Below are 18566 nucleotides of genomic sequence, written 5' to 3'. Positions count from 1 at the left end.
GATTTGTCTGTTCATATTTTCTAGTTCTTCCTGGTTCAGTCTTGGATGCTATACTTTTCTAAGAATTTGTCCAATTCTTCCAGGTTGTCGATTTTATTGGCATAGAGTTGGTTGTAGTAGTCTCTTAGGATGTTTTGTATTTCTGTGGTGTCTGTTGTAACTTCTTTTTCATTTCTAATTTTATTGATTTGAGTCCTCTCCCTCTTTTTCTTGATGAGTCTGGTTAATGGTTTATCAATTTTGTTTATCTTCTCTAAGAACCAGCTTTTAGTTTTATTGATCTTTGCTATTGTTTTGTTTCTATTTATTTCTGCTCTGATTTTATGATTTCTTTCCTTCTACTAACTTTGGGTTTTGTTTGTTCTTCTTTCTCTAGTTCCTTTAGGTGTAAGTTTAGATTGTTTATTTGAGATTTTTCTTGTTTATTGAGGTAGGCTTGTATTGTTATAAACTTCCTTCTTAAAACTGCTTTTGCTGCATCCCGTAAGTTTTGGATTGTCGTGTTTTCACTGTCATTTGTTTCTAGGGTTTTTTAAAATGATTTTTTAAAAATTAATTAATTTTATTTTTGGCTGCACTGGGTCTTTGTTGCTGCACCCGGGCTTTTCTCTAGTTGAGGTGAGCGGGGGCTACTATTTGCTGTGGTGCACTGGCTTCTCATTGCGGTGGCTTCTCTTGTTGCAGAGCACAGGCTCTAGAGTGCAGGCTCAGTACTTGTGACACACGGACTTGGTTGTTCCATGACATGTGGGATCTTCCCAGACTAGGGCTTGAACCCGTTTCCCCTGCATTGACAGGCGGATTCTTAACCACTGTGCCACCAGGGAAGCCCTCTAGGTATTTTTTGATTTCCTCTTTTGATTTCTTCAGTGATCTCTTGGTTATTTAGTAACGTATTGTTTAGCCTCCACGTGTTTGTGTTTTTTACGTTTTTTTCCCTGTAATTGATTTCTAATCTCATAGCATTGTGGTCAGAAAATATGCTTGATACAATTTCAATTTTCTTAAATTTACTGAGGCTTGATTTGTGAACCAAGATGTGATCTATTCAGGAGAATGTTCCATGCGCACTTGAGGAGAAAGTGTAATCTGCTCTTTTTGGGTGGAATGTCCTATAAATATCAATTAAATCTATCTGGTCTATTGTGTCAGTTAAAGCTTGTGTTTCCTTATTAATTTTCTGGTTGGATGGTCTGTCCATTGGTGTAGGTGAGGTGTTAAAGTTCCCCACTATTACTGTGTTACTGTCAATTTCCTCTTTTATAGCTGTTAGCAGTTGCCTTATGTATTGAGGTGCTCCTATGGTGCACCATAAATATTTACAATATTATATATAATTGTTATGTCTTCTTCTTGGATTGATCCCTTGATCATTATGTAGTGTCCTTCCTTGTAACATTGTCTCGTAACATTCTTTATTTTAAAGTCTATTTTATCTGATATGAGTATTGCTATTCCAGCTTTCTTTTGATTTCCATTTGCATGGAGTATCTTTTTCCATCCCCTCACTTTCAGTCTATATGTGTCCCTAGGTCTGAAGTGGATCTCTTGTAGACAGCATATATATGGGTCTTGTTTTTGTATCCATTCAGCAAGCCTGTGTCTTTTGGTTGGAGCATTTTATCCATTCATGTTTAAGGTAATTATCGATATGATGTTCCTATGACCATTTTCTCAACTGTTATGAGTTTGTTTTTGTTGGTCGTTTTCTTCTCTTGTGCTTCCCACTTAGAGAAGTTCCTTTTGCATTTGTTGTAGACCTGGTTTGGTGGTGCTGAATTCTCTTACCTTTTGCTTGTCTGTTAAGCTTTTGATTCCTCCATCGAATCTGAATGAGATCTGTGCTGGGTAGAATAATCTTGGTTGTCAGTTCTTCCCTTTCATCACTTTAAGTATATCATGCCACTCCATTCTGGCTTGTAGAGTTTCTGCTGAGAAATCAGCTGTTAACCTTATGGGAGTTCCCTTGTATGTTATTTGTTGTTTTTCCCTTGCTGCTTTCAATAATTTTTCTTTGTCTTTAATTTTTGCCAATTTGATTACTATGTATCTCGGCGTGTTTCTCCTTGGGTTTATCCTGTATGAGACTCTCTGCACTTACTGGACTTGGGTGGCTATTTCCTTTCCCATGTTAGGGAAGTTTTCGACTATAATCTCTTCAAATATTTTCTTGGGTCCTTTCTCTCTCTCTTCTCCTTCTGGGACCCCTATAATGCAAATGTTGTTGCATTTAATGTTGTCCCAGAGGTCTCTTAGGCTGTCTTCATTTCTTTTCATTCTTTTTTCTTTATTCTGTTCTGCAGCAGTGAATTCCACCATTCTGTCTTCCAAGTCACTTATCTGTTCTTCTGCCTCAGTTATTCTGCTATTGATTCCTTTTAGTGTATTTTTCATTTCAGTTATTGTGTTGTTCATCTCTGTTTGTTTGTTCTTTAATTCTTCTAGATCTTTGTTAAACATTTCTTGCATCTTCTCGATCTTTGCCTCCATTCTTTTTCCGAGGTCCTGGATCATCTTCAATATCATTATTCTGAATTCTTTTTCTGGAAGATTGCCTATCTCCACTTCATTTACTTGTTTTTCTGGGGTTTTATCTTGTTCCTTCATCTGGTACATAGCCCTCTGCCTTTTCATCTTGCCTATATTATTCATCTTGCCTATATTACTGTGAATGTGGCTTTTGTTCCATAGTTCTTCTTGCTTCTGCTGTCTGCCCTCTCACTCATTGTAGTTTTGATTTGCATTTCTCTAACAATTAGCAATATTGAGCATCTTTTCATGTGCCTGCTGGTCATCTGTATGTCTTCTTTGGAGAAATGTCTATTTAGGTCTTCTGTCCATTTTTTGATCGGGTTGTTTACTTTTTTGATATTGAGTTGTATAAGCTGTTTGTATATTTTGGAAATTAAGCCCTTGTTGGTCGTGTTGTTTATAAATATTTTCTCCCAGTCCACAGCTGTCTTTTCATTTTGTTTATGGTTTCCTTTGCTGTGCAAAAGCTTGTAAGCTTGAGTAGGTCTCATTTGTTTGTTTTGCTTCTATTTCTTTTGCCTTGGGAGACTGATCTAAGAAAATATTGCTAAAATTTATGTCAGAGAATGTTTCTCCTATGTTCTCTTCTAGGAGTTTTATGGTATCATGTCATATAATTAAGTCTTTAAGCCATTTTGAGTTTATTTTTGTGTATTGTGTGAGGGAGTGTTCTAACTTCATTGATTTACATAATACATCTTCCAGTATGTTGATTGTATAATGTAGTTATTATACAGATATATAATTTATTTAATCAACTTTAATCAATATCCTATTGGTGGATGTTTAGGTCATTTTAAATTTTTCTCTATACCAGCAATGTTGTAGTAAACATCCTTTATATGTATAGATGTATTTTTGAAAATTTGTGAGTTTTTGTGAAGGATAATTTCTGAGAAATAGAATTGCTAGATTAAAAGGTATGATTATTTGAAAGTCTCATGGGCATAACCCAATCTTCCCTCTTAAAGTATCCATACCAGTGAATTTTCCCACTTCAGAATAGAGAGTGCCTGTTTCTTCATACCCTTGACAGCCCTGTCTTTCTCGGCATCTTTTAGCTGTGATGATAATGTCCAGTCTGCCAAATCTAAAGACCAAAGGAAGCCTGGTATTTCCCAAATGACCCAGACTGTAGATATCTTCAAGAATTTACTTCGTTTTTTTTTACAAATTATTTTACCAAAGATTGAAATGAGAGGAATATGTGGCTTTTACTTACTATCTGTTGGGTTCCTCATTGGATAAGATTGGGTATAATTGTTTACACAGTGTATTAATTGTGGACTAATAGAGGCACAATAATTTTCCACTGCTTTGATCTGAGAAGGACCAGGAGAAGAGTCTGTTCGAAAAATGGCTTGACAGTATTCTCGGCAGTTTGTGTGATGGCCTGCATAACTGCAACAAACTGAGCCCACTAGGGGAAAAAAAAAGATTACATTGAAATGAAATCAGCTATTTGCTAACATTAAATCATCATAATAATGATGGAACAATATGTGTCTTTTTGAATTTCAGAAATAAAACCATGCCATAGAAGACACGTAGTTAAAGTCAGCACTACTATAAGCATGGCCATGGGGACATTCAGGCGCTCACTGGTCTGAGAAAGTCATTATTTGTCAACTTATAGTCTATAGTGCGGTGGTTCTCAGCAGGAGCAGTACCAGCCCCTGGGAGAATTTGGATGCATGTGGAAGTGTTTCTGGTTTTCATGATGACTTAAGGATGACTGCTGGCATTTAGCACATGGGGGTCAGGGCTGTGCAACGTACAGGAAAGTCTCATATAATCGAAACTGTCTCCCAAAATGCTAATAGCACCCATGTTGAGAACCACTGGAACAGCTTCCTTCCACGTTGGATCTGTGGAGATTCATAAACAAAGCAAACCAAAGCAAAACAAATCAAACATATCAAAATAAAACAAAACCCCAAATACCTCACATTTATAAAATAGGACCAGTAAAAACCAAGAGATATCAGGACCACTTCATAAATTTGCAAATTATATAACTGTCCATCTTGAAACAAAATCCCTAAAGTTCTATACTGTTTGAAAATCTCCAAGACTATGCCTAAATTGAAAGTGCTCACCTCAAAACTGATATGACTTGCTTCAACACTGAAAAGTAAAACCCACATTTGGAATAAACGATTCTGGACGTATGTATTTTTAAAAATCAAGGTGGACTATTTAAGGTATCTGGGAAGAGCAGGATGAGTGGCTGGGGGTGCAGATGTGGGATTTATAATGAAGAACAAGAGGTCCTCATAGGAGAGGCTAAGGGGTCTGTGGGAGGCTGAAGGGAGCCAAAAGGGTAGAGGTATGGCTGGAAAAGGTTAAGAAAATGGCAGGTAGGAAACCTCTGATAATAATTAGTGATGGTTATAGAGGAACCAGAATCCGGTTTCTGGTGGATTCCACAGACCAAGGAATGAGCAGGGAACTCAGGCGACTTCCAGAAATAATGATAATGATAAAATCATATACAAATGAACTAAAGTAGGACTACACTGATAGCAAGACAAGCCTCTTTCCTGGACAAGGAAACTGTTTCATACCTATTGTGCCAGCTAAGTTTCTGATTTGAAATTACTAACAAACTTACATTGTTCATTGCTGAATTGTTCATTTTATTCACAAAGAACAATCATTAATGGCTACATTTATCATTGTCAACCTCAATGAAGCTAAAACTGGGGGCAGGGGTGAGGGATGCTGAGGACAGAGGAGACAAGTGAGAATAGGACAAAGATGCCTGTCTTCTGATGCCCCAATTAGGCTGGCTTCCTCAGTGTGGGAGGATATAGGATTATGTGCTAAAGACTATCTGGAAAATCTTGAACTAAACCCCAGTCAGAAAGAGTAGAAGATAAAGTACAGACAGCTAATGTTTCTTATACTTTAATACACCCCACTGCCAAGCTCACCTAACAACTCTTTACTCCTCACACGTGTTTCCCCATCTCCAACTGCTCTCGCTGTTCCCTTCAGCTGGAATTCCCTTCCTCCAATCTCTACTGCTCACATCATGTCCATCCTTCAAGGCCCAGTTCAGCTACCAACTCCATGAAGTCACCTCTAAGCGCCCCTGCAAGATGTGATCCCTCCTTCCTCTGAACTCCCGTGGCACCTTATCAGTAACTCTATCCCATACCCACCATGTCCCAGAGTTCTTTGTGTACAGGTTGTGTCCCCCACAGGTGTGCATCTGCCCTGCACAGAGCAAGTAGTCAGTGAATATCTGCTGAATGAACTGAGAGGCAGCCCTCAGCTAGTGCTGCAATTATATTACGTTATACTACGTGGGAGTGTTCAACTTCTGTTTATATCACGTGGGAGTGCTCAACTTCCTGTTTATCCAAGTGGGGCATGATCTTCCTCTAAAACACCCAGCACTGATATCTGCTTTGTAAATCTGTAATTAGGACATGGGAATTGTTAGAATTCATGAATGGCCCAAACACTCCAGAGGAAAGAGCCTATCAGAATCCTGCTGTGCACATTCCTTCAGACGGTTTAGTAACAACCTAAGTTATAATGTCAGAGTTTTGGCAATATTTATAACAGCTAAATCATATTCTGTAAACCATGTTTTTCTCTTTGGATTGCTTGTATAACCATCAACAATATACTTACTTTCATTTCTGCTAATGCAACTGAAAAGAGCATTCTGTAAATTAAAGGAAAAAAAAAAAACAGAAATTAACAACCACATAGAATTTCTAATTTTATTCCACTTTTAGAGTTATATGGAAATCAGGATATCAAACTATTTAATCCTTCTCTAAATCCAAGATTAAAAACAAAGAAACTATGATATAGCATTCTGGTGAAAAGAGAAACCATCTTCTAATACATTTTGGGGATCAAGATTATCACCCAAGCCATAAGTTGACCACATTATAGCAAACCAAGTTTATGTAAAGCTGTACCAATGTGTGTATGTGGGGAAAGTACAATGTAGTAATCTCAATTGTTTCTTGTAGAACATAAAAAAGCTTTCAGATAATAATATAATAAAGGTTATTTAGGAAATACATATTTCATATAACTACTGCATTTTAGAGTTGAAAGGACCTTGGAGATCACCTCTAATTGTTCTCAAACCTGGCCATGCACTAGAACACCTGGGCTTCCTAGGCCTTAGCCTTAGACTACAGAATTGGAATTTGGGAATGAAGCACAGAAATCTAAATTTAAAACAAGGCCTCAAAGATGATTCTTATGCAGCCATCCTGGGGCCAGAGTTGGGGAATCTCTCTACCATATTACAGATAAAGAAACCATTTCCTTAGCAGGGGAGAGACTGCCCCAGCTCACAGAGCAAGTCAAAAGTAGAATCTGAGACTAGACTTAATGTTTTTAGATCTCTTAGATCACTGTTCAGAAAATATCACACTGTGTTAAAGTCATTGTAAGGAAAATAAACAAAACAAGACAAACAAAAACTTCCTTGTACAATGCTATTTGGATAATCAGGGCTTGTAGACTATGATTAATATCACACTTGGAAGAGAATAAATTCTTAAAAGAATATGGGCATAAATAAAAGGTAGATGGAAAACAAGGACACCCTTATTAATGAATAGAGATGATTTTGGCTTTTATTTGCAACTAACTTCCAAGCTGGCTACGTGATCTAGCCTTATTAAAGGATCAGCTTTACTGACACTTAAAACCTAGCTTCAAGGATCCATCTATGTAGTTGTGTAAAGCTGTACTGCATTTTCTCTACTAAATAATATTCTACTGTAGGAATAAACCACACTTGATTTATCCAAAGCAAAACAAAATACCCAGGACCCATAGATAAGGGCTAATGAATTCACCCAGTATGAATTCTTTCTGTTAGAGATCTCATCAAATAATATAAAATAGTGAAAAGTAAATATTCTTGGTATTCTTTAATAGTGGTCTTTTTTATATTTCTCTTCATCCATGTTTCTTTGTTTTAGTTTGACTTTTCAGCTACCCATTATAGGTAGCCCTCTATTTTGGTTCAATGGTTTCAGGAACACTTTCAATAAAATGATCTAAATCAATATTAAAAAGTCATCTGCTACCATGACTTCCTTGGTGGTCCAATGGTTAAGACTCCAAGCTCCCAATGCAGGGGGTCCGGCCTCGATCACTGGTCAGGGAACTAGATCCCGCACGACGCAACTAAAAGAGCCCTCATGCTGCAAGCAACTGAAGATCCCACACGTGGCAACTAAGACCTGGTGCAGCCAAAAAAAAAAAAAAGTCATCTGCTACCAACTTTCCAGCCCCTCTTAACTGGGTGAATAAAATTCTCATTGCCCTTCTCTTTTCTTTTTTTTGTTTGCTTTGCTTTTTTTGGCTGAGCTGAGAGGCTTGTGGGATTCTAGTTTCCTGGTGGAACCAGGGCCCTCAGCAGTGAAAGCACGGAGTCTTAACCACTGGACCGCCAGGGAATTCCCTGCGATTCTCTTTCTAATATGCAGGTTGTTCCTCTTGTTCCTCTTGTTCCTCTTGGTTCCTCTTGGTTCCTCTTGGTTTTGGCTTTTTTGGCCTTGTTCCTAAAGAAGTATGTTTATTATCTTGGTGGCCGTCCTGGGTTACATGGCCTGATTTCCATTTTTGTTATTCTTCCAGTTACTCTTAAAGTCTCTAGAGCTGTGGTTTTCAAGTGGAGGTAATCTTGCTTCCCAGGGGGCATATGGCAATGTCTGGAGACATTCTTGGTTGTCATAACACGGGGGGGGTTGGGGTGTTCTACTGAACTGACATCTAGTAGGTAGAGGAGTCTAGAGATGCTGTTAAACATCCTACAATGCATAAGACAGCTCCCCTACAACAAAGGATTATCCGGCCCCAAATGTCAATAGTGTCAAGGTTGAGAAATTCTGCTCTAGAAACTTACAAATTTGTTCAAGCTTGATTTTTTTTTTAATTTGATCTTAAAAATAAAAGAAATATCACTCTGGGTCAGCCTTGTGGATCACTTAGCTTCAGAGAGAGGTATTAAAGGACACAAAATCTGAAAAATGTCGGAGATCAGCTAATCCAACTCGTTTGACAGAAGCCAGAGTCTGAGGCCTAGAAAGGAGAACTACTTATGGACCCTAGCTTTCACCCACAAATGGGTTGGCAAACTATGGCACCCAGGCCAAATCTTGCCCGCTGCCTGTGTTTGTAAGTAAAGTTTTATTGGAACACAGTCACACCCATTCATTTATATATTGTATATGGTTACCTCACACTATAATAGGAGAGTTGAGTGGACAGTAAGCCTAAACTGGCTGGTAAGCCTAAAATATTTGCTTTCTGACCCTTCACAGAAAAAGTTTGCTAACGGCTGATATAGAAGGGCTCAGCTGTCTCTCTTGATGTCACATCCAGAGCTCAGAGATGTTCCCTAAGCATTTCTCGTTTCCCTTAATGTTCACTGATAGACTTGCATGCATAGCGTTACTCTAACTTGTTGAACTAAAAACTTTTATATTTCCACGTGGCAGCACCTCTAGTGTTAACACCATTTTTACATCTCTTTCTTTATCTTTACCAGTTTTAAGGTTTCAAACTATGGTCCTTATAGGGAATAGACTGGCGGTTGCCAAGGGGGAGGTGGGTGGGAGAGCGTTGGATTGGGAGTTTGGGGTTGCATGGTATATATACCATGCAAACTGGTATATACAGAATTGATAAACAACAAGGTTCTACTGTATAGCACATGGAACTATATTCAATATCCTGTGATAAACCATAATGGAAAAGAATGTATATATATGTATAACTGAGTCACTTTGCTGTACAGCAGTAACACAACATTGTAATTCAACTATACTTCAGTAGAAAATGAAATTAAATTTAAAAAAGAATGGTCCTTCACTCAAGTATACTGGTATTTGATGAATTCATCAATTCTCTGTTGCTTACTTTACACGCATCATGATTTTATCATATCCCCCTCTTTGATAAAAGATTCTTAACCTTAGGTAACTCTACCTAAGGTATAAACTATAGGTAACTCTACCTTTTCACTGCTAAAACTACTGCTGACTAGTTTGACAGGGCTTAAGACACACATGAGTTACAGCCCTGGCTGACAGTTTCTTCATTTCTTAAGATGGTCCATCAGGGTCTTAGCTAGTCAATTCTTAAGTCTTTCAAATGTCTGATCGCCATCTAGTGGCAAAAGTAGGCAGTAACTGAGGGTTTATACTCAGTTGGGTTTATACCAAGCCTCTTTTTTTTTTCCTGTTGCGGAGCAGAGGCTCCGGACGCGCAGGCTCAGGGGCCGTGGCTCACGGGCCCAGCCGCTCAGCGGCATGTGGGATCTTCCTGGACCGGGGCACAAACCCGTGTCCCCTGCATCTGCAGGTGGACTCTCAACCACTGCGCCACAAGGGAAGCCCCCAAGCCTCTTTTGATCTTCTGCCACCAATATTAATACTCAATGTGACTCCATTATAGCAGCTCCCTCACCCCACTCATCTTACTCTATAAATCAAAATTACAGTGTAACTGAGGTTAGGATCTACAAAAACCTCAGAGACCCAAAGAACATGTCAGTATGTAAGCGCTGACAGCAAGAGACCTTCAAGTCCCAAAGCCTTCACTATACAGCTGGATAGAGATGTACAGAGTAAGCAAAGGGCAAAGGCGGGGCTAGAACCCAGATTACTCTGCCAGTGCTCTCCCATGACACTATCCCGTGAGAAGACTTTGGATTATTATTCTGAATGCAGCCAATGCAAGGTTGAATTTATGTCCATAGAGTATCCTATTTTAAGTCTATTTTTTAAATCAACATCTTAAATTGTGAAAAAATCATTTTCTTGAAGTATTATCATTTCCCTTAAAAAATTTTGATCATGAAATCTTTCCTCAGGCAGCTGCTTTCATTAGCCAGTTCCCTACCCTACCTAAAATGGTTTTTGAGAACTGCAATAAGCCCTCCCACCTATGGGCACACCTAGCAGAAAAACTAAGATACAGCGTGAAATCAAAGGGAACCCTATGTGATCCTTTATGCCACACTGACCTTCCTTCTGGGGGGAAGAGCCATTGGGGTCCATCTGCGAGGTAGACTCTGCGGCTCTAACCTCTTGCTCAGAACTTGGCTCTGCAGATTTATTTTCTGACCTGGCCACTCACTTTTCTACTTCAGTGACCCCTTCTGGCATTTCTCCATTTGTCCACTTGTCTCAATACTTTCTCTGTCCACTGCCCTTCTACTACTACTGGTCCCTCCAGCTTCCCTTTCTCACCAATGATGAGGATGACGAAAATGAAACAAACATTTCACATGAATCTTATTAAAAACAAACAAAACCAGGTTTGAATCTTGGATATTTTAGTCACTTCTGGACAAAGACCCAAAAGAGTACATTCTATGAACTGTTATTAATGTTTCCTATTCCCAAGGCTACTAGTTAAAAGGGGCTGCTTTGTTCCTAAGGTCTCAATAAATAAAATCTGTTTGCTTTTCACAGATGGACTGAGAGTTCTCCCAGTTTGAAGTTTTGCATGAAGAATCTAGCTTATTAAGTGCTAAGTTGGGGCTTCCCTGGTGGCGCAGTGGTTGAGAGTCCGCCTGCCGATGCAGGGTACACGGGTCCATGCCCCGGTCTGGGAAGATCCCACGTGCCGCGGAGCAGCTGGGCCTGTGAGCCATGGCCTCTGGGCCTGCGTGTCTGGAGCCTGTGCTCCGCAATGGGAGAGGCCACAACAGTGAGAGGCCCACGTACTGCAAAAAAAAAAAAAAGCTAAGTTGGAGAGATTAAATAATTGACCTTTTGTTTTTCTTCTTTTTGGCCACGCCGTGCAGCTTGCAGGATCTTAGTTCCCCGACCAGGGATGGAACCCAGGTCATGGCAGTGAAAGCACCGAGTCCTAACCACCGGACCACCAGGGAATTCCCCAATAACTGACCTTTAAAAACATGTTTTTTAAACCTCCACAAGGTATTTTCTCCTTGTTGTGGACACCATGGCTTTTTAGTAAAAAAAATTCTAAGTGACTAGAATATGTAAAGGAGTTTAATAGGACATGGATATCACTAAACAAATGACTCTTCAGCCTCCCAAATAATAAATGTCATTTCAATAGTGGGATAAAAATGAAACCCAAAACTGAGATAAGATTAATAGGTCCAGACTGCTCAGAGAAGTTTGCTCATTATCACCCAGAGCATCCAACCAGCTGGAAGCAAATTCACTAGCAAGTAATACCTGCAGAGTAACATGAGGTCTAGAACACAGCTTACACAGAGTATGTGTTTGTGGCAAATTGACTGCAGCAATGGCCCCAATTTTTTACATTTCCCTGTATCTATTTCTCTCACACTAACTCTGGACTTAGTCATGTGATTTTGCTTTAGTTAAGTGGACAGTAGCAAGCATGAGGTAAGTAGAGACCTGCACATATACTTGCATGTTTCCACTTCTTTTCTTGAGCCCCTGCCACCACCATGGGAACCTGCCTGAGCTAGCCTGCTAGAAGGCTGGGAGAGACACAAAGAGGAGAGCTGAGCTGACTTAGCCAAGGGCATCCTAAACCAGCCAGACCCTGGCTGACTTGCCAGCTGACTGCAGATGCACAAGTGAGCCCAGCCAGAAGCAGCTAGGCCTGCTAAATGCATGAGAAATAATAAATTATTATTAAATAATAATAATTCTAGGCTATGGAGTTTTGGGATGGTTTGCTACACAACATTGTGATTACAGATACAGTATTCAGTGCTTTCTCTGTTCATTCAAAGAATGCCTGATTCATAGATATTTACACAGGGTTTTCGCATAAAACTGCTATTTACTCTGAAACAAAGAACCTTATGTACTGTCCAGAGTGGGAAAACTTTCTATTAAAAAATTCTATCTATAAAAATACTAACTGTAGCACCTATTTACAGGCAACAAATTTTTGTTCATCTTTTAAGTCTTACCTGCTCTGTGAAGACTTCCCCATTACCCTGGGAAGGGTTTTTTCCTCCAGGCTTCAACGTGTCTTGCACAGACTTCTAGCAACGTACTTGTCTCACTGTATTGTAATGGACTATTTGAATTTCTCTCTTCCCATGGACTAGGCTATGAACTTCTTACAGACAGTGGCTAAATCCTTCCATCTTTGTACTCTGAGAACAGTGCCTGATACATATTAAGTGTATCAACTCAATGAATGTTGAAGGAATGAATGAATGACATGCATGCAAAGACAATTGAGACAATGGACTCTGTCCTAGGAACTCAAGACTTTAGCATTAAAAAGTGACTTGAAAACAAAGACTTACACTATACGGTGACCAATGCTATAATAAAGCATGTCAAGTGTTTATAAATAGCAACTAATTTTGTGTGTGTGACGGTAGAGGGCTGAGCAGGAAAGGTTTTAAAGAGGAACCATCTAAGCCAGAATTTCAGTAGGGTTATGGCATGCTGGGGTGGGGTGGGGGTGAAGGGGAGTTCTGATTTGTAATATTTGCTGATATGCGTGGTATAAGTACCCCCATCACAGCTGCTTTTCAAGTTAAAAGCTGGCTTGCCAAACTCCTGAATATTTAACAACCAGTTCTCCCTAGCTGGTGGGAGCTGGCTCCAGTCTACTAATGGATGGGGATGATAGGATGGATTCAGGGAACGGGAATTCCAGGAGGGCAACAGGTGGTACAACTAACAAATACAACACATGGTAATCTGGGAAGTTATAAGCAGTAAGCTGCTGAAGCGTCAAGGAGGGAAGAGTCGGGGGCTAGGTCGAGAAAAGCTTAAGTATACCAGGCTGAGGAACATGAACTGTATCTTACAGGTGAGCCACTGAAGAGTTTCAAGGAAGGGAGTGATACGACCATATTTGGTCTTTTAAGAGGTCACCCTACGAGAAGTGGAGATAGTAAATAAGAGGAGAAATTAGAGACAGGAAAGCTAGTTGGGCAGCTATTGTAGTTGTCCCCCAAAGTGGTATAAAGGCCTGAGGTAGGCAGTAACTGAGGATCTGGAAAGGAGACCAATTTAAGACATATTCCAGAGGCAAATCTTTAGAGCTTAATAGCCAGTTTTTTTATTTTTTGTTTTGTTCTGTGGGAGGTGGTGAGAAAGAAGAAAGAGTAGACAACACCTCTTAGGCTTTTAGTTTATGTGTCTGGGAGGACTGTACTTAAACAACCAAGCAAGAAATGCAAGAAAATGGTAAGTTTTTGTTTGGGGATGTGTGTATGTGTGGTGTTGTGTAGCAGTAGGGTGGAGGGAAGAAGAGGTAGGGAAGGTTAACAGTCAGTTTGGCTGATTTGAAATGTCAGTTGAACATCAAAAGAACACATATCCAGCAGTGATTCAGGAGAAAAAGAGGTTAGCAAAGAAGATTCTGGAGTTGTCATCATATTGGGGCAATTAAAGCTATGGGAGTAGATGAGATTGCCTAGGGAGAAAAACCTGGCCATTTGGATCAGACCAGGTCACAATCTAATCAGACTTGATCAGATTTCCCTTTTGGGATGATCTCATTCAGGTGACTTATAAGAAGAATGGACTGCAGAGGAAATACACTAGCTCAAGGAGACTAAATGGGAGCTATTCCCTTCCCCAGTACAAAGTATGACAGAACAAAACAACATACAAATGGAACGTAATCAAGGATTTATACTATCTCAAGCCAGTACTGCAGGACCTAATAGGTTTCGCTCTTTTTGGAGCTCATCAGCTGCAGGTAACGGCTCAAATCTAGTCTGACACAGCATACCTGTATAGCATTTTACCATTTACAAAGCCTCCCATTCACAGTCTTCTACTTACCATATTCTGACAATTCTTGGAGTTTCCTTGGTACTAAAAGAAGCTTTACATTTAGGTGCTGAAGGCTCTGCTGAGGCAAAGTACCACATGATTCTTTTTGCTAAAATCCCCAAGCCAACTGTCCAAAGCCTAGGCTGTCATCTGCCATGTAAGAAGGTCTACTCTATTCCTGGAACTACTGCGGCACAGATCCAATCATACCGAGGCACAGAAGGCCCCTAGCTGTCCAGAGAATCCTGCTGGTCCTACATCCCTGCCCTCCTAGGTCTAAATTTTTAGGGCTATTTTTTCATCCCTTTTCCTTTATGCTTCTGGTAGTAAATCTAGAATCAAGGTTAATTTGAGAGAAAAGGAACAAAATAAAATTAAAACATAGAAATCTTTAAAACAGAACATTTTATTGCGACATTTCCTGAGGATACACTGGACAGCCCATACAGACATACATAAATATGCACCAAACACTGGCATCCACGGGTACCACAAAGTGTGTGGTAAGCTACCATTTGTGTACAGAAGGGTAGAAGAGGACTATATATACATATTTACTTTTATGTGCATAAAATATCTCTGGTGACCTTAGGAACTGGGTGGCTGTGGTATAAGAGGTAGGAAAGAGACTTTTTATTGTATACTGTTTTGAATTTTGAACATGTGAATATTCAAAAAATAAAATTTAACACATACCTGCACTCTTATGCATTTAGCTGTGTGTTGATAGGATAGTGCTGACAGACCTGAGCCTGGCACTCACAAGGCTGACCATCTTTGTTTTTGTGGTTCTTAGAGCCTCTTTTTAATATCCTCAGAGTCTTAATTTTATCTCAGCATTCTCAGAGAACCAGAGCCCCAGGACAGAACATTATTTTAGTTTTCTTTAGCAACAGTTTAGTTTAAAACTTAAATGGATTAAGCTTAAAAAGAAAAAAAAAAAAAAGCAAATCCTCACAAAAATATCTCCTACTGACTTTCCTTCATAGTTTCTCAACTTCCTTAATGAAATAACATCAAGGAACTGGACTGAAGAAAGCTAGGAAGAAAGGAGAGAAATGAAAATCACATTTCTGAAAACAATATAAAGAAAAGCGCAGAGAAGGATCTGTGAAAGAAGGAATAAAAAAGTAAAAGCACAAAAGTCTGAGGACAAATTTGCAACACTGTATTTCAGTGGCTCATGCAGCAAATGGAAAGGTATATATATTTATGGCCATTATGTTAGAGAACGGCAGGTAAGGTGTGACATAAAGGTATGAAATGGGTTTATGAACCTGAAACTAAAATTTGTCTCATCATGTTACAGACACTGCCAGGTCTCTGGGAATACACCAGCCTCATATCATCTTGATGTTTATTCTGACATTCAAGAAAATCACTATCAACAACCAATTTTTGTTTTTAACCACCGTCTTGGTGGCTAGAAGAAAATGTTTTCAGCCAGCTATAGACAAAGACTATGCAAAAAGTATTACACTAGATGTCTCACACCTCATGGAAAACATGATTAAGTTTTTACTTTAGTTCTAATCAGCCAATTTGCCCTAGTATGGCTAAACTAGTATGGCTCTAGTTTATATCCAGCATTTGTTCTGATTGTTGGTGCCGGTCATTCCAGTTGTTTAATATTTTAAATATCATCCCTGGTCTAGTATCATACATCCATGAGTGCATGTGGCCTGATAAATACTTCTAGATGGGCCAAGACCAAGCCTGTGAAAACGCATGGCTAACCTAGAACCAAGCATGCCCATGACACTTGAACACATCTGTGATGGAGTTATCAAGCCACTGGTTGATTTTGATAGCTCTAACCAAATGTGTGTGATTCTGAAAGAAGTATTCTCAATTTCTGAAGGTGGTACTCTTTCATAGGTATGAGTCAGAATAAGAGAACTGCAAAGATGGGAGAATAGCCAAATCTCCTATCCATTGCAGAAATCCCCTCCACAATGTATTTATCCAGTAAATCTTTGCTTTGAACACTTTCACTAATAAGAATTTCTCTTTTTCTTGGAATATCTCAATCTAATATTCTCATTGAATGTCAGATCAGTACATGGCTCCTTCTCTTTCCATTCCCTAAAAACGATTTTCAAAATCAGCTTTCTATTTTTTCTATATTTTTTCTTTCATAAAGCTTTCTTTCACTCTCAACGTTCAAGAGTCACTTCATGGTTGACTTTGGGCATGATCTCTCCTCATCTTTAGTCTGGTATTCCTAACTACCTCTGAGATATGGGTTTTTACACTTAAAAAGACCTAACAATGTACTTCAATTTCTTTAAAATCCCTTCCCAATGTATATGCTATCTTTGCTGTGTATTTTCTCTTTTTTTTAAACTCAATAATAAATTATTACTGTTTTATACAACCTGTGTGTGTTTTAACTTAGTCACTTTGTATTTTTATTGTTCTCATTTTCCTTTGCATCTCAAATAATTATAGATATTTTAGAACTTCCTTTAAAGAAGGATTTCTAGCAAGGGTCCAGTACTGGCAATTCTCTGTTTTTGTCATATGGAAATACCTTAATTTTGCCTTCTTTCTTGAAAAATATTTTTGCTGGATATGATAGTTATTTTCTCTCAGAACAGTTTAGGTATCATTCCACTGTTCCTGGCTTCCTCTATTGCTACTGAAAAATCAGCTGTTGACCTCCTTTGAAGACAATGTCTTTTTTCCTGACTGCTTTTAAGACCTGTGGCTATGAGGTCTGTCTGTAACGTATGGATTTAAAAAAAAATCCTGCTGGAGATTTCTTGGGCTTCTTTAAACACTGCCTCTGTCCCATATTCTTTCTTCTTCTTTGAGTATTCCAATTAGAATACTTCCTCTATTCTCCATGTTCCTTAAACTCTCTTTCAGCCTATCCTGCGCTGCTTTTCCATATAACTTCTTTAGTCCTATCTCCCAATTCACTAATTGTTTTTTATATTTCCCTGAACATCATCTCCTATATTCAATCCTTTATAACAAATCCTGAATGACGGACTCTACCTTCAAATCTCTGATTTATTCCCAAATACTCGATTTTATTGCTATCATCCTAGTTGTGGGCCTTATTTGTTTTTAGCTAAGTTAGAGGAACTTGGGGGATCTAAAACTTAGCCTGCACATACCTAACACTTGAAGCTTTCTAAAATATTGGACTTTTATTTGTTATGTTGGTCTCCTATCACAGAATCTTTATCATCTCCCTCTACTAAATAATGGGCTGAGCCCCAAAATATCATTTTTCCAGGATCTGGTCCCACTTTCCTATCCAAGCAGATTCTCAGCCCAAAATAGGCCTATCTTCTTTTTCACCCCCCACCTCAGTCATGTGCATTTTTGCTAACATGCTGTTGATCCAGTCTTCTGACCCAAATTATACCAATCCTTTCAGGCCTCTCTTTTGCAAAGTTTTCCCTGTTAACTCCCAACATGCTCAGTCTGCTTTCCAATTTCCTTGAGTTCTTGCATGTTCAGTACATATTTTAACTATCTTGACTCAGGTATAATTCTTTAGTATTTGAAGTTGAGCTATATGTAGCTTAACCATAATTCTAACATAGGTCTGACTTCAAAGTTTGTTTTCTTTCTTTTTTTAAGATAATTTTATTTTATTTATATATTTTTGGCCATGCTGCGCAGCTATGAGGGATCTTAGCTCCCCGACCAGGAAACGAACCCATGCCCCCTGCAGTGGAAGCATGGAGTCCTAACCACTGGACCACCAGGGAATTCCCGAAAGTTTGTTTTCTTTCTAATATAATAAAACTGCCTCTCACTATTCAATAAATATTTGTTGATTTGCCTAAAAAGAAACCAGATACTATAAAACCACACATAAAAATGCTTTACATTTCACTAGTTTATCTTAGCTTGGTTGGAACAAAACAATCTTAAATGGCATAAAAATTTTAAACTTTATTCATGTAAGTAAATTTCTCAGGAAATCCCCTCGAAGGGGATTCTGCAGCAGCTTATCAGTAAAGATAAACATTAGCTCCTTCAAATATAACCGCTCATTCTCTGAATCTCTAGTCAAACTGCACAACACCATCCTTCAGGGTAAATGTTAACTCCTAAAGTTGTAAGCCTAAAGGAATAGCTTACACATCTGGAAATTCACTTCCAGGGACCACTCCAGTGTTAAGGAAAAGGTACCAAAAGCCTAGTTTTATAAATTATTCTAATGTTGATAAGCAACTAATCCAGTTAAAATAGGTTGCACTACACCAATGTTACCCAATTCACTTTATAACAAATAGCCATTATGTCTAGACTAGACTT

At 38.8% G+C, this 18566-nt stretch overlaps 1 protein-coding gene across 5 annotated transcripts in view; it reads right to left on the bottom strand.

Annotated features, from left to right (window-relative positions):
- RECK (reversion inducing cysteine rich protein with kazal motifs) overlaps positions 1-18566 on the bottom strand; it is a 73138-nt gene that overhangs the window by 36552 nt on the left and 18020 nt on the right. For 2 of the 5 annotated variants that reach the window (XM_033858269.2, XM_033858271.2), the window contains 3 exons: positions 6178-6211; positions 4311-4400; positions 3755-3952 (listed from right to left, as the gene is read on the bottom strand). In XM_033858269.2, coding sequence (XP_033714160.1) covers positions 3755-3952; positions 4311-4400; positions 6178-6211 — 322 coding nt within the window. The remainder of the gene's footprint in view (positions 1-3754; positions 3953-4310; positions 4401-6177; positions 6212-18566) is intronic. The other 3 variants (XM_019949123.2, XM_033858272.2, XM_033858270.2) reach the window with 2 other exon arrangements.

This window comes from Tursiops truncatus, chromosome 6 (assembly GCF_011762595.2).
Source record: "Tursiops truncatus isolate mTurTru1 chromosome 6, mTurTru1.mat.Y, whole genome shotgun sequence".
NCBI lineage: Eukaryota > Metazoa > Chordata > Mammalia > Artiodactyla > Delphinidae > Tursiops > Tursiops truncatus.
The sequence above is the reverse complement of the archived record's forward strand: the minus strand, read 5'-3'. Positions and strand labels throughout refer to the sequence as shown.